This window comes from Mytilus galloprovincialis, chromosome 6 (genome assembly GCF_965363235.1).
Source record: "Mytilus galloprovincialis chromosome 6, xbMytGall1.hap1.1, whole genome shotgun sequence".
NCBI lineage: Eukaryota > Metazoa > Mollusca > Bivalvia > Mytilida > Mytilidae > Mytilus > Mytilus galloprovincialis.
The window spans coordinates 90,410,584-90,427,467 of record NC_134843.1 but is presented as its reverse complement, the minus strand read 5'-3'; the positions used below and the strand labels follow the sequence as shown (position 1 = coordinate 90,427,467).

General features: G+C 31.2%; 1 protein-coding gene across 10 annotated transcripts in view; it reads left to right on the top strand.

The window, feature by feature from the left end:
* LOC143080671 (protein CBFA2T2-like) overlaps window positions 1-16,884 on the top strand; it is a 51,670-nt gene that overhangs the window by 25,095 nt on the left and 9,691 nt on the right. For 4 of the 10 annotated variants that reach the window (XM_076256637.1, XM_076256643.1, XM_076256636.1 and 1 more), the window contains one exon: window positions 14,191-14,328. In XM_076256637.1, coding sequence (XP_076112752.1) covers window positions 14,191-14,328 — 138 coding nt within the window. Of the gene's footprint in view, window positions 1-1,160; window positions 1,295-7,132; window positions 7,152-10,980; window positions 11,232-12,585; window positions 12,695-13,732; window positions 13,849-14,190; window positions 14,329-16,884 lie in introns of those variants that run through there. The other 6 variants (XM_076256640.1, XM_076256644.1, XM_076256642.1 and 3 more) reach the window with 6 other exon arrangements.

Genomic DNA, 16,884 nt, shown 5'->3' with positions numbered 1-16,884 from the left:
TCTGGCATACCCGTAGCCAGGGGGGTTCGGGGGGTTCGGACCAACCCCCCCTTGAAATCAAATAAGCACTGTTAAAGTCAACGTTTTGTTCAAATTGTGACTGTTAAAGTCGAGTTCATGAGTCCAACGAACCCCTCTTGGAAATTCCTGGCTACAGGCCTGTCTGGAGTCCATGCACCCTCCTCAATACAAACAACTTTTTAATTAACAAAACAAATAAGCTGCATAATTTCAAATGTATTGTCAAAAGAAATAGAAATTTATCTTTTTTCAATTGTATTATATGAAAATTCTGTAAATCTGCTGAACAAGAAATGCTTCAAGTGGACAAACTTTGAAAAATTTACCTTTTTAAATTATCTCGTTTCAAGGATTTGGGAGATATAGTTTAAAAACAGGGTACATATGTTTTCAAATATTGCATAAGGCCTTTTTGATAGACCAATGTTTAACCTCTTTTTACAGCCATCAGCCACACAGTAAACTTATAAGCATCAGAGAACATTAAATTGTTCAATTTGCAACATCTTGTATTATGATTTACATTTTTTTTCATACAATTTGGAGTAAGGAAAATAATAAAGAAAATTATTGATAAATAAAAATTTTGGTTCAACATATGTTGCAGGGATTGTGATTCCTAAGGTTATAAAACATTATTATAGTGCAGTTTAAATTCTCTTAACCAGGAGTCAATCAATGACACACAATTGAACCAGAAGGATTTTTTAACTTTGTACTGATCTTGAAAAATGTACTGCATGTATTTATATTGATTATATAATGAACCACAATATTGTCTTTAAATATAATTTTCATTAGTTTATTCCTTTAATGATATTTACACGCAACAATTAGCCCCCCCCCCTCCCCCCCCCCCCCCCCAATAAAACAATGAATAATCATTTAAACGAAATTGAAGTCATTAGCTCAAGTATTTTAACATTCATCAATATGTGGGTGGTTAATTAAACATAAAAAAGTCAGATATAAATGGTTATGAAAATAAATAAAAAGCATTTTTCCTTCTTATTATAAGAATCAATAACATCTGATAGAATAATTACATGTTGAACAAAATGATTGAATTGTTTACATGCAGCCGTGGACACCTGTCACCAAACTTTTACCTGTGTCAGCTCTTAAACTTCCCACAGAATAAAGTCTTATCTCTTTGGCCATTACATGATGTCAATTTCACAGTTAATCATAATTATTCACCATATTTATTAATGTTTAATTTGGATTTGGATAATCTTTGGTATTATGATGATGCTCAAAACAGTAATTGCTGGTAAGGTGTTCATGTGTCAAATTCTAAGTTAATCTGTACTTGTCCACAGGTTGTGGTGTATTACTACTGTAACATAATACATGTAACTACCATAGCCATATGCAATCTTAGTTTTGTTGAAAAAAGTATTTAATTTCACTTCAATAATGGGCACAAATTTATATTTTGTATAGAAGTTATGAAAATGATATTATATAACATTTGTGTATGTTTATGGACAAGATTTGATTAATGTAAAACAAAGTTGGGACATTAATTATTTACATCAAATACCCTCTCCTTGAACATTTTACGTTTACCTCATTTGTTATGATAACTGCAAGAATTCACAATGAGAATAATGATGCTAATATTGAAATGCTAAGACATATTGATAGTTCAATATCTTTATTTGGTAAGCCTTTCTAGACGAGTTGATTATTTCCTGTTGTTCCCTAGATCAGGGCCATGCATTCATTGGTCAAAATTTAATAAAACTTTGTTGCCTTTCATTAACTTTGTGGTTGCATCATAAAAAAATCTCAACTAGTCTATATCTGGTTAAGAGGAACCACTAAAAAGGGAAGAAACAAAAATAAATAAGTATTTTCAACCCTAAAGGAACCAGGTCCCCATCATGCCAATGCTCCTGGTCCAGCCATTTATCTTACTTTTATCAGAATTGACTTCCTTTGGATTTTATTCTATTTATCTGACATATTCAATTCTGGCATTATTGACTCTGCACCTATGGTTCTCTTTAAAGACTGAGTTATAATGTCTTATATATATTTACAAAATGAAACTATTAGTAAAACATTAAATCCTAATTGCAGCTCACAACATGACTTTTATTAGAATTCAATATCTGCAATTGTTCTTAATTATAAGAGGGTCTCTAACCCTTGCTTTGTGCCTGGCTGTGTCTGGCTTTTCTGTTAACAGTCTGTACTTCTCATTAGAAAGAGTTAATAGCAAACTGGCGCCAGTTGTGTTTTCTTTTCAAATGGTTACACATGCTAAACTTGTCATCTACTATCTTCAGTGAGAAGTGAGAGTGGTTTTTGGCACTGGCTTATATCAAGAGAATTATGCCATGTGTTTGCCATATGGTGGAATGTTTCTGTTTTGAAACTGTTTTATGACCTTCCAGTTAAACCCTGTCACATTACACATCTTTGGACATCTGGTCAGTTGTTTCATTGGAGGCAGTGGTTTTTGATAAGACTTTAAAGTTGTAATATTTGCAGAGTTTTTTTTTATCATTTTAAGATCTTCAATGAGAGTCCGAATAATGTGTCTGAAAATGTGTTTTTCTGTTGCCTGATGCCTTAATTGGGAGCTTACAGGCATCAGTATGTCAGTCTAGAACAAAGCATACTAGCTTAATATTAAAATTAAACAGCAATCAATCAGTCAGTAAAAGATTTGTAAATGATTTCACAAATTTTTATAATCAATATTGAACCATCCACATAACCAGTGAAGATAGTTTTGATAAAATGTTGCAGATAGGACAGTCATGCATATTTTTGTGAAAGTATGCAGAGAATGACAACCCAAACCACAATGAATTATATCACAAAACAAAATTTAACTTTCTTCACTAGCTGACAATATTAAGCAAAAAAATACCAGTTTGTACCAAATAAGAATATTTATTATTCCAATCAAGGGTCCTTGATGGGCAGTATAGCATGTACACATAAAACATACACCATGATTTGTAACAGAAAAACATTTTATAAACTAAAATTAAACATTAAATAAAAAAAAAAAAAAAAAAGTTCAAACAGATGTTATTATCTTCATTCTATAAAAATCATATACATTTAATTCCAGGCAGGATTAGAACCACAAAATAATTACAATTGTCATTAATTAACATTTCGTCTAACATCTAGACATGTAATAATATAGCTCCCTAAATATTTAAGTACAGACACATTTTCATTAGTGAATAACCAAACAAATTTTGCCTCATTTGAAAGATGTATAAAATTAGGACAAATACAGTTTATCTCCTTGAAAAATATCTCCCTATCGTTTTTGTATGTTGGACCTGTTTTAACAATAACAATTTTGTCACAAACAATTACCATTGTTTGTTTTAATTTAAGTAAAGTTTTCAGATTTTTCCAAAATTATTTTTAATAAAGAGTTAACATTTGCTAGACCTCTTTTGCAACAAAAAATCAATAAACATGAATATTACTAAATATAAATATAATGATTGAATTTGACCAAATGCTGCATGAAATATTGAATTTTATTAAGTTGACTCCTAGAGGACATGTAACATTTGGCTAATATACTGAAACAGACGTGTGATTAAATGTATGATGACGAATGCTGGGTTTGGAAAAACCACAATCAAAATATTGTCTAATTAAAATTTAGGTCAATTATGGATCAGTATTAATCTGTTATTATATCCTCTGCAATGTTATTGGTATTGAGATCACAGTTACCCTGTGTCTGGTCATCTGTAAATCAGAAGCAGTATGGTATGGACATTGTAACTGGCCAATCTCATGAACATTTCACAGTTGTAGCTGTAGGTATATTTGTCCAGTGCTAGCAGTCTCAAACCACATCTAGCCATCATGGTGGCATCTATATAAGCATCTTCACTAGCTGAGGGTTAGGATTGTGCTTCCTCCTCAAGATCAAGAGGTGACCAGATTGTGGCAGTGAATTACAGTGGCCAATGCATATCTTAAGTTTTACAGTTGTAGCTAGGGTTCTCTGTTCGATTGCTTGCATAATGTGGTAACAGTGGCATTCATTGTTGGATTGTTTCATTCTTATCAATTAACTTTATATACTATAAATTCACAAATTATTGGGTGCATTTATTATTGCGATTTTAATTTTTACGATTTGAGAAAAATCCTGTTTAATTTATATAGAATATTTCAAAATGCGAGTTTGAATTATTGAGTTTACAACTCTGTCGCAATTTTTGCAATAATAAAACCCTCGCAAAAATTTCTGAATTTACAGTATTTAAATTGAAGTCACCATATTTAACACTTATTACCTTATAATATTTGAACAGTCCACATGGAATAAATGGATAACATTTCTTAAAGATCATTGTCTTGTGTTAAAAAGCCCACAAACTTGTAAAAACTGCTGAAAATTTTCAATCATTTTAGAAACATTATTTGTCATAACTGTCAAGTCATTCTTTTATTTGTTGTGCAGTGAACCTTCCTGTTAAACAATTTTTTCCAGTTTTGCAAAGATAAAGGTTAATTTGGCTTCAAATTGGTCATAAAATTGAATTTTAAAAAACTCCCAATTGGCAATAAATCAACAACCAACAATAATGTATAAATAACAGCATGTTCTGTGGTTGGGTCACTAGGACAGTGTGTCACCACTATTAGGCAGTGTGGCTGATGCATTCTGTCCTAGAGTGGGTCACAGTCTGTCTCTTTCAGGTCTGTTTATACCAATCCAATCCTCTCTCTGTCGTGAAACATGTATTGCTACAATAAGATTTTCTCATTTGTAATGATGATGATGATCAAGAAACATAATATTACTTTGTCTTAAAAACATAAAATTAATACTTATATATAGAATTTTGTAGCTTCTCTTTCAAGGAGATCAAAGAAAGATTTTACCTATACTGTATTTAATTCTGGTTAAAAGTGCTTGTAAAGGACACCCTGTCCATGTACTGTCCCTCTCGATGCCTTATCCCCCTCCACACTCAGACCAATTTAACACCCTGTCCACTTCACAAAATCTCATTAATCCATTAGATTCCTTTGCATGTTGACATGTTATTAAAACTCAGTACTGTCATTTTCTCTTAATTTTTTATCCTATGTTTTATTGATCAAGAAAGCAATAAGAATATGAAATGAGAAAAAATCTGAAAGCTGACATGCAAACGCCTGTCCAACACATGTGTTAATTAGTTAATGAATATTGAAGAAGCCTTGAGTTTTATACTCATGTCACCATCATCAACATGATTACTTTTAATCATACTTAGAAAATGGTCAGAAGTGTTTATCATCTATTGGCCTGGTATCATTGATATCTATCATGTTTAGAGGTAGCAATTTATGGTATTCCTAAGCAAAGAAATTCTTTATTGTTTCATTATTTTTGGAGCTAAATGTCTTGAAATTTATGAGATATTTAATATTCTAAGCTTAGCATCATTAGAAGTTTAAAATATTCTCCTAAGTGGTAAATGTAAATATATATTGCATCTGACTGTAATAAATGACAATAGAACTTGTCAGATTTCTGCCAAAGAAAATGTTAAATTCAGAAGTTTTCTAATTTTACGTCTATTTCAAAGTTACTTCAGATATAATGTTATTATATAATGTATGAAGAATATTTTTTTAGAAACCAAAAACTGGTATATGAAATGGTATATGTATGTCAATTTTATTGTGTTGTGTTTTGTGTTGCTGTCTCTTGTTTTTGTTGAAAGTTGAATTTGATTTAAGTTGAGATAACAAGCTTTTGAAATTAAGAACTTTGAAGTTCTGTTGGCTTTCTTTTAAATGGAATCTTCAGTATATTAAAAATTGAGGGCTTTGATTAAGTCCTGGACACATTATACAAAGATGTGTGTCTCTCATTGAAGAAGATATGCCTGTCCTCTGAACTGTTTTAGATGTTTGTCTTGTTAGGATTCTGTCACATTTAGGTGTATCACAAATTACTATTACACTTATTTTTAAAAGCATTTAAACTTGCTTTAGTCATATTGTCTTTTATACAGAACACTTTAATAGTTTCATTGATAGACTTTGACAGGACTATATATTACAGAGAGGCAAGTCTATTTTAAGCATGCTGCTTTAGAGTAATATTTCTGAGAAATTCTGGCTAGGTAATCTCTGTTCATTTGTCATCACATTTCAGGCCCAAGTTCTCTAGAAAATAATCTGCCACTAATTGAATCATCACATGACTGCCACCTGACTTTGTCCCCATGGAGACCAGTTCATTGCTTTTACACCTGATTATCTCCCTTGGGCAATAACATCCTCCTTCCATATTAATTTTCTGTCAGTGTCCTCAGGTTGCTGTTGAAGTATGCAATTGTTTTAAAGACAAACCTGGGAATGTAGTAAATTGAAAATAAATGTAATTTATTGACAATTGCTTTTTCAGTATCTTTGTAAAATGTTTTTTTCAAGACAGTTCAAAGTTTGTTTTGTAGTCAGTTTCATAACAGCAGGTGAATTGTAAAATGAATAGACAACATTAAATTACAGAATAATTGCTGTGTATGTGGAAAAAATCACAGCTTATATAGGTGTCAATATAAATTATTTAACATTATTAATTCATCTTTTTACAATCAAAAACAGTTATATAAATTTTTTTTTGATATTATCAAAGTCATCGTCAGAGATGCTATTTATACTGACCCCACAGTGCGGTAATATTTTTTTGTAAATTTTAAATGAAAACAAATAATTGCAAAATACCATATCTGTTAAAATAGCATCATTATCTTTAGATCTCAAAAAGATAAATTAAAAGTCTTAACTCTTACAAATCAACATTAATATAAAAATATCTTTTATCCAGACAAATTTGAAAATTAATGTAAAATTCATGTGTAGAGTAGGGGAGTTATGTAACAGTTTCATCACTCTGCCAGATTTGTTATGTTTTGTTTGACCTCTAACCCTGCATGGTGTAGTGTTCTGATATTGATAACATGTGGTATATGATTTCACATACCTTGCTGGAACCAGTCTGTCTGCCAGCTGTAATGTTTAACAGATGTTTTATGTAATGTGTTTAGCACAGGTGGGAGTTAAGTAGTAAGGATTCTGAAAGAAAAAGGGGGAGGGGTGTAGTAGGAAATGGAGGGACACCGGTGGTGGTAAGTATTAAGGATTCTGAGAGAAGGGGGATGTAGTAGGAAATGAACCAAAGCATGTGGGATTAAGTAGTAATGATCCTGAGGGAGGGGGTTATGTAGTAGGAAATGGAGGGATGCATTGTTTTACACAGGTAGGAGTAAATAGAAAGGATTCTGAGGGAGGGGCATATATTAGGAAATGGAGAGAGACCGATGGGAGTAAGTAGTAAGGATTCTGAGAGAGGGGGCTGTAGTAAAAAATGGAGGGACACCAGTGGGAGTAAGAAGTAAGGATTATGAGGGAAGGAGGGGATGTAGTAGGAAATGAAGGGACACATTGTTTTTCCATGTGACAATTAAATGACAGTCTCAGTTTTGTGAGTGTCATTACTTGATGTGTAACTAAAATAGTTTGCTTTACCCTCAGCTTTTAACTGCTGTCATCAGTCAAAAACAAAGTGACTGTATGTAAGATGTCTTAATACAGACACTGATGTTTGAGACCTGTACTAAGTGTCAGATATCAATCAATTCTAAACTGCACAACTAAGGAGTTACATTCAAATCCTCCACCCCCATCCATTACTACCTTTTCATCCAACCTCAATCATTATATATATAATGGAATGTGTTTGAAAGGTCTTATTGTTCAAAAACTTATTTAAATATATTTGAGCCATACACACTGCTAAATTGTAAACAAAAGAGACTAGTAAGATTGAAGACAAACTCACAGGCCTTATACCAATTGTCAGCCTCACCTTAAGTGCTTATTTTGCAGACTGATTAAATATTTAGTATTTCATTCAATAAAGTCTGTCATATCCTGCTACAAGGAGTCCCTGAGAGGAGTCCTCTCTTAGTTTTATTGACTCCTGTTTAAGGATTGCAGCTGTTTTTATATAATTGTTGCAAAATTGATATAATATAGAAAAGGTTAACATATGGTTAAAATGTTATAAATCATTAAATCATTTAGTTTTCAATTTAAGTCTTTAATTCCCATATGGTTGTTCTACAGGCATGTCACCTGTTCTAATGTTATCCATGTGTCACCTGTCCATAGTATAAATATTTTACCTGCAATTTTATGCCCTAGAGAGAAAATGCTGGAAAGCCTCATTAAATTATTAATGTTCTAAATGGAGTCACAGATGAACTACAGGAATAATGGAGAGAAGACATTAAATCCGTTATTGTTGGATTTTATAGCTTGTTTCCCTGTAATCCTCAGTAATGAGTGGATCATCACCAGAAGACATCTTTATTCACTACAAACGGATTATCATGAAAGATCAAATTTTTTTTTCTCAAAGTTTTATATATTATACTTCTAAAAATGGAATTAATGTTTGGGGAATGATGTCTTTTAGTAGTATTAAAAATTTCAAAGCATGAGGATTTTGTATTTTAATATTTTTTAATAGCTAAGAAATATTGTTCGGTCTAGTTTATTCACATGGATTGTTGGTTATCATTTCCAGTGGCAGATATTAGATAGGTTTTACAGGTCTTACCTGTTACAATTGTTGTCTGTCTGCTAATCCAGAGTTTCCAAAGTTTCTGCATGGTTCACATAAATGATGTCCAGTATCGTAAACAATTATTTGTAATTGTCTGAAAGAAATTCTCTGGACTAAGTCAATGATTATACTTTATTAAAATATATAAGACAACTAAAACATACTCATTAAAAGATTTCATAAGATATATACATATAACAATCAAAAATAAAATCTCACATATATTTCTATAGTACAAAAAAAATATAATTCACATATATTTCTATAGTACAAAAAAATGTAATTCACATATATTTCTATAGGACAAAAAAAATGTAATTCATATATATTTCTATAGTACAAAAAATATATTTCTATAGTACAAAAAATGTAATTCACATATATTTCTATAGTACAAAAAAATGTAATTGAGATCTTCTTTAAATTTTCCCTATAACATGTAAAATGTAATAAAAAAAAATCCCCACCAAAAATGTATGGACATATGGTACAATAAAAAACCCATTTACTGACCAGAAAATCTAATTTCACAAAGATTTTAAGCTTTGTATTATTAAGCAAAATAAAATCAAGCGCATGCCAGCCAAAATCACAAAATTCTTCTTAATCTTATATGAAAGTCATCAGAGAATTCAGGAAAATTACAGAAATGTATAAATTATGGAAGAACCGACTTGAAAAGGGAATATCATAATTGCATCCATGAATTGAAACAATGATTTTTGTCGGAAAAAAATCAATAAATTAAAATTAAGATTTGAATGATGTTTTCTTCCTGAGTATATTATCACATTAAGCAAAACAAATATCATTGTTATATGACTATTGGGAACATAAAATTATATTTAGAATGAACATTTTTGAAAGTAAAAACAAATTGAATTAAATGATAATTTAAGCCTTCCAAATAAAAGTTTTAGGAAGGTAAATTAGTGTATTTGATATAATTCTTAGATGTATTTGTAATTGGATCCAAATGGGAAATATCAATTAAGTATGTTTTAAGTGATCAAAACCAAAAATACCACAAGTGTGAACCAATATTAATAATTGATACCAACTCAATTAAAAAAATAAGATATTGGGAGATTGGTCTTAATTGGGTACATTATCCAGTTTAAACTGTTGTACAGAACATCAAAGTCAAATTAACACAAAAAGTAAATATAAAAACAAACAGTAACAGATTACGTATAAATATTTCAAATTTCCTTCTAAAGATTGTTTGCAGAAGAAATAAATTTGCTAATTTACTAAATTATTTGTGTATATATGCACAAATAACTGATTAATTAGTTTGGCAATCATTAGAAACAAGGGATTCCTTAATACCTGTTTTCCAGCTACAAATTAATTGATTGGTTGGAATTTGCTTATCAAAGAGAAGACAAAAGCAAAACCACATGACCAGGCTCCAGCTTCAAAAACACAAATGATTAGAATGTAATGAAAGAAATGTGATGTGTAATAGGAAACAGATTGGAAGATTTTCTACAAATTTTCTCTGACAGTGGAAGGCGGAACTCATTAACACCTAAGCCAGACTCTGCCGTACAAAGTATCAAGCCATCTGCTATTCATTAATGATAATTGGTCTATATTCTTGGGTTCTTGGCCAACAACTGAATTCCCACTGCATATTAAATATGTTTTTTGTTTGTTTTACTTGTGTTTTTAATTTGTGAGGCTCCCAGGCTAAGAATGAGGAAAGTTTTATGTACTTTTCTCTCCTGACAAAGTAGGTCTAAATTTGGAAGGTTTGGGTGTGTACAAATAAATAAATAACAATAATGGATGACATTTAGTTTAGGAAATTTGTAGAGTGACTTATATATGGAAAAATGATATGTTATATTTATTTGTATTATTATATCATTAATTTATCATTTTGGACAAAAATTGAAAATATAAGAAAACAAGTATAATAATCAAGATTTCCACCCGAAGGAAGCAAAATTGCTTAAAAAAATAACATATAATTAAAATGTTGATATTAATGTAACCGTATGAATGGCTATAATCAAGTTTAAAAAGCTACAATGAAAAAAAAAAGCATTAAAAGAAGGATCATTTTAATTAGCAGCAGCTATGAAATACAATACTTTGGACCCAAGTATTTTTATAACATGCTTAACGTTTCCAAAGAGCATGTACTTGTTACAACAAATATTTATTTAATTACTTATGTTAAGATAATAGATATGTGACCTGATATAACCTCACATGTCCCCTCCACCTGGGCCTCACCACTGTTTGTCATTTTTAAGAGGTTTGTTTTGATTGGTTGATGAGAAGATACATCTGACTCCCAAGAGGAAGCAATACACATGGATAACAACTTCACATTGATTTGGTAGCTCTGCCAATTTCATTCTCTTTCATTGATGGATGTAGTTTGTACTGTGTATTGATATATTTGTATTTTTACATTGATGACATTTTGTGGTGGATCATCAAATTTTTGACTGACAAACAGTGATTTTTTTTTGTGTGTGGATTTATAACATTGTGTTTTTCCTAGAAATATTTAGTGTATACACATTGATATTCTAAAGCGATGTTAATCTAATGACCAATTGTGAGTATGATTAAGTAAAATAATAATGATAGGCATTATCAACCAATATTGGTCTTTTATTTGAGGGATAATGTTTAATGCTTTATTTTGGATTTTTTTTGCTGTAAATATGGATAATTGTTTAGTTTTCTAAATACAATTAAATTTGAACTGATGAATTATATAGTATCAGCTAGATGTATAAATCGTTAAAATCCTCAAGATGTCTCTCAATTGATGTGGCTTTTTTCAATTTTTAATTTTGTTTGATATTCAAATTATATGAAAGTATTGATGTGTAACTGGCATTTGCAAAAAAATGTTTAAAATAAACATAGTGATATAGAATATCTCATGGTAATTAAATATTACTAATGATTTCCATGAATCCAGTTTCTTTTAGTGACATCAATGTTTACGGAGAGGGTTGGATGTCCGCTAACATGTTTAACACTGCCTCTGTCCCGAGTCTGTATTCTAGTATTCCGTGGTTGTAGTCTTTTGTCGCTGTATATCATTATGTTTTATTTATTGTAATGTTTTGTAGTGCAATGAAGCCCTTAGTTTTTCTTGTTTGAATTGTTTTACATTTGTCATTGCAAGGCCTTTTATAGCATGCTAATTGTTATATGGGTTTTGCTCATTGTCAAAGGCCATTCTATGACCTAAAGTTTCTAATTTCTATGTCATTTGGTTTTCTGGTGGAGAGTTGTCACTTTGACAGTCATACCACATCTTATTTTATATCCCCCCTATTTTAACACATTTCTGATATTGAATTCATTTATTTCTTGAAATATATTAAATTAAAATATATTCTTGATGAAAAAAAACTACGTCATTAAGTAAAATCAAAACATATTATATCATTCTTCCGGCAAACCTTGAGCAATTTCCTCTGATTGTTGACAATTATTTAAGAGTCGTATTAAAGGAGTATAAATATTCAAAACTCAAAAGATGAATAAAATTATGGACAATTATTCCAATGACCAAAAAAGAATTGCTGAGATATGTGGGCACAATATGGTTTATATTAATCCACAAGGAAAACAAACTGATTGAAGCCAGCAGTGAATACAGTCATAAAATACACAGTTGATTATCTCCATTCTGTCATTAAATCTGTCACTGATTAAAATCATGGGGGTCCACCTGTGTCCCAGCAGGGTAAACAGAAGTGATGTATGCCCTGGAGCATGTCGGTCACGCCTCCTGTCATCTGTTATAACAGACAGTAGATGCAGGTACTTGTTATGGTTGATTTATCTTTGTCAAACAAGCTGTAACAGATTTGATTACTTGTTTATTAGCCATCTGATGGTCTGATAGTTTCAGGAAGTGGAACTAACACACCCCCTTCTTAGCAATGCAGGTAGTAATTGTTTGATGGGTAATTCATAAAATGTTTGTAATAAAACTGAAAAGAAGGATTTAAAAAATTGTTGTCATTTTAATAACAATCATGGTTCAAGAAGGATGGGGTATGTACATTTATACATGCATCGGATATTCTTTATAAAGTTGTTTATATCATTAACATAAGTATGTGTAGTCTTTGGAAGTCTAAATTTGAGCAGATGGAGTAACAATAGTATTAGTTTTAAAAAAATGGAGATAAACATTTGTAATGTTTCATTTTTATTAAATCATTATAAATTCATCACCTAAATAGTACAGAGATGTAATAACAAAGAGATTTTTACTGTTAGAAAAGTAACGGTTTTACCAATCGTAATTATCCTGTTTTTATACAAGTGGCAAAGTGTTTTGTGAATCACCAATGTAAATGAGAAGTTATGACAAGTGATCATGGATATTTAGATTTGAGTTTTATAACAAAGTGCATTGTGATCCAACATTTCAGGATTTTATAAATCGAAATGTTTAAACTTGGGGTAGAGATGGGTTTTAAGCCATAGCTAAATCAAAATTGTATTTGAATACGAAAGTTAAATGTACACCGATGTATTTAGTTTATTTTGGTGAAAAAATCCTCTAACTATCTGGTTTCCCAATTTTTTTTCTGATGTTGGAATTTCCAAACCATGTGTTTTTGTGAAAAAAAACTTCTTAAAGGTCAGAGCAGTCTATAAAATTACATATGACATAGATATACTGTAGACCAGATTTCAAATATATGAAATACACTGCACTCTGGTGTAATGTGTAGGAGGGTCCTTATAGTATACATGTCTCTGGTAAAGTCAAGTAAATCTGGGTGGCACGGAAATAGTGGCAAGATATTTGGGTCAGTTTTCAACTTGACTGAAGTGTTCATTTTGACAAAGAAAAATGGGTGGAAATTGTTTTAAAAAGCTTGTGTATAGTTTAGCAGTTACAATGTAATTATTTCTAGATTTATAACATGTTAACTGGCAATATAATCACCTATTGACTTGTAATGATAAGACAAAACAACACAGTTACATGTGTTACATTGAAGCATATGGCTTTTGTTGGTAACATGCTGATGTTCTTTTCTACCTAGCAATACAATAAAACAATATTTCAGTGTTAATTCTGCTTGAAAATCCACATTGAAAACGCATGGGACACAGATTTGGTGTAGGACAGATACTGCTTCTCTATCAGGTTTTATTTGAATTTACTCAGTTCTTTGGATTCATTTATTTTTGTGAGTACCAATTTTCGTGTATTGATGAAAACGTGCATAATTGTGGATAGTTAAATTTGACAAAGTGCATACATTCCTTTAGAAATTTGTATTTCGATGAGTATTTAACATGTTTAAATTTGTGAGTCGCCTGTACCCACAAAATCCATGAAAATTGGTATCCAAGAAGTATTAATGATTCCACAGTAGACAACAGATATGATCTATTAATGATTCCACAGTAAAGTACTCAAGGGAGATTATCTCTCAATGGTTTCTTTCTATTGTTACAGATTATAGTCTATTATACAGTGTTACACTCAGGGGAGATAATCTGTTAATTGTTTCTTTCTGTCTTTACAGATTATCGTGAGAACATTATGCCAGAGTCACCTGACATTAAAACACCAACACAGCAATCACCACTTAATATGACCGGAGGTATGGGCAGTACAGTTAGAGATGTGCCACGCCCACAGTCAGGGGGAACAGCTCTGCCAGGTATACAGATCATTATGTTCCATTCACCTTGTCCATCTCTCCCTTCTTCCTTCCATCCTTTTGTGCAAACAAAATATTTGTTTATAAATAAATGTCTTCTAGTTTACAAGACAATTAATATTGTATAAAACTTTTAACAAGCTCAGGTTGATCATGAATTTACATACTAAATTTACATGTACATGTAAGAAATGTTTCAGTAGCTATACCATGTTGTTTGTCTATTCAATAAGAAAAATCCTGATTGAAAAGCTATATAAGAAGGCCTAGTAAGTTTGTAGAATTTTTTATATCAGTTTTAGTTCTAGAGTTGATTTTTATCTAGTTTATTTTTCATTATTTATTTTTGTGGGGTAGGGTTTGAAGAATACCTTATTCAAAGTAAAAATTGCTTACAAATCTTTATTTTTTGATAGTCTCATTTTTCTATAAAAAATATGAGAAGGAGAATGAATTTCTTTCATTGAATGTGTGCATCTTCACTCAAATATCTCTGAATTTTGAGGAAAAGAATCTGAATATTTAAAACCCATTGAAAGTTTAGATTGGGCTTTGACATGCTGATACACAAATATTTATTTTGACAGCAAATTACTGTACATGATATATATTGGAAGTACTTTCACAAAAATAAGAAATAAACCAGTTGATGAAATGATTGTCAGTGAATGATACAATTTGCAGCAAAAAGTATACTTTTGATAAATAACAAAAAATAAATAGAATATTTTCCAATGGCATATCTGAATAAATAAATAAATGTATAATTCATATGAAACAAATTGAAAATGCAGATTTGAGACTATAGATCACAGTAGTATCTGAAGAAAATCTATTAAATATGTTACCAGATATGAATGGCTTGATGTTAAATATAATTGTTTTTGCACAGCAGGTTCCACTGTAATTATTTAATCAATGTTTAACTATGTATAAATAGGCTCTGATTATTATCAGTGGGTAATCACTTTATATAATTCATTCTGGCTGTGATAGATAATAAGATTCTCATTAATAAAAGTAATTGAAGATCATCATGTTTATAAAATTGAGAATGGAAATAGGGGGATGTGTCAAAAAGACAACAATCTGACCAAAGAGCAGAAATCAGCCCATGGCCAGCAATGGGTCTGCAATACAGCAAGAAAATCCGGCACCTAGAGGCGTGCTTCAGGTGGCCCCAAAACAAAAAAGTGTACTAGCTCTCTGAAAAAAGGACATCCAACCTAAATTATCCATTCTTAAAAGTTTATTGTTCTGTAGTTTATCAAACGGTTAAAAACAGAGGAATTTTATAAAACATTTGAATTTGATGAAAAAGTAGGTTGAGTAAACAACTCTGGTAAACACCATTATAATCACATGGTTTCTGCTGCTGGATAACCTTAGTCACCTTTAGACTGTAGTACTATATATATACTGGTGTTGACTTCCTGCACAGCTGATAATAATTGAAAATGGAATAATTGTTTTTTCCTCTTCATAAGTTGTTTACATAGTGGTCTACTGATAGCATGTGGTCATCTTGTTTACATAATAAGTGGTCAGGTAATAATACCACGTGGTCAGCCTGTTTGTAAAGTGGTCTTGTGAAAATAATATGTGGTCATCTTGTTTACATAATTAGTCAGGTCATGTGATAATAATATGAGGTGAATTTGTGGTCATCTTGTTTACATTATAAGTGGTCAGGTGATAATAGATGTGGTCATCCTGTTTACATTATGGTCTAGTGAAACTAACATGTGGTCATCCACAAGATTGTCACCTGGTTTATTATACCCCCGCTTTAAAAAAGGGGGAGTATACTGTTTTACCTCTGTCTGTCCGTCCGTCCGTCCATCAGTCCGTCAGTCCGTCCATCAGTCCGTCAGTCAGTCCGTCCCATGAAACTTTCGTCACATTTTTCTCAGGAACTACACATCCACCCTTTCTGTAATTTGGTATCAACATTTATATATGTCAGCCATACCGTGTGATGCGTTTTCAGATTCATCACTTGACAACTTCCTGTTTACCGAACACTTGTCTGATTTTACACATGATAGCCAAGTTGAAAATTTTCGTCACATTTTTCTCAGGAACTACAATACAAGGATTTCTGAAATTTGGTTTCAGGATTTATATAAGTCAGCTATACCGTGTGATGCGTTTTCAGATTCATCACTCGACAACTTCCTGTTTACCGAACACTTGTATGATTTTACACATGATAGCCAAGTTGAAAATTTTCGTCACATTTTTCTCAGGAACTACAATACAAGGATTTCTGAAATTTGGTTTCAGGATTTTTATAAGTCAGCTATACCGTGTGATGTGTTTTCAGATTCATCACTCGACAACTTCCTGTTTACCGAACACTTGCATATTTTTACACTATTAATATTATCCACTTGCGGCGGGGGTATCATCAGTGAGCAGTAGCTCGCAGTTTCACTTGTTATTGTTATTTGACCTTTCAAGTGTGGTCAGCAATTTTTTTTATTATTGCTATATAACCTTTATTGATATCATTCACAAGGTGTTAAGCTGTTTTAATTGCATATGTTGTTTGAC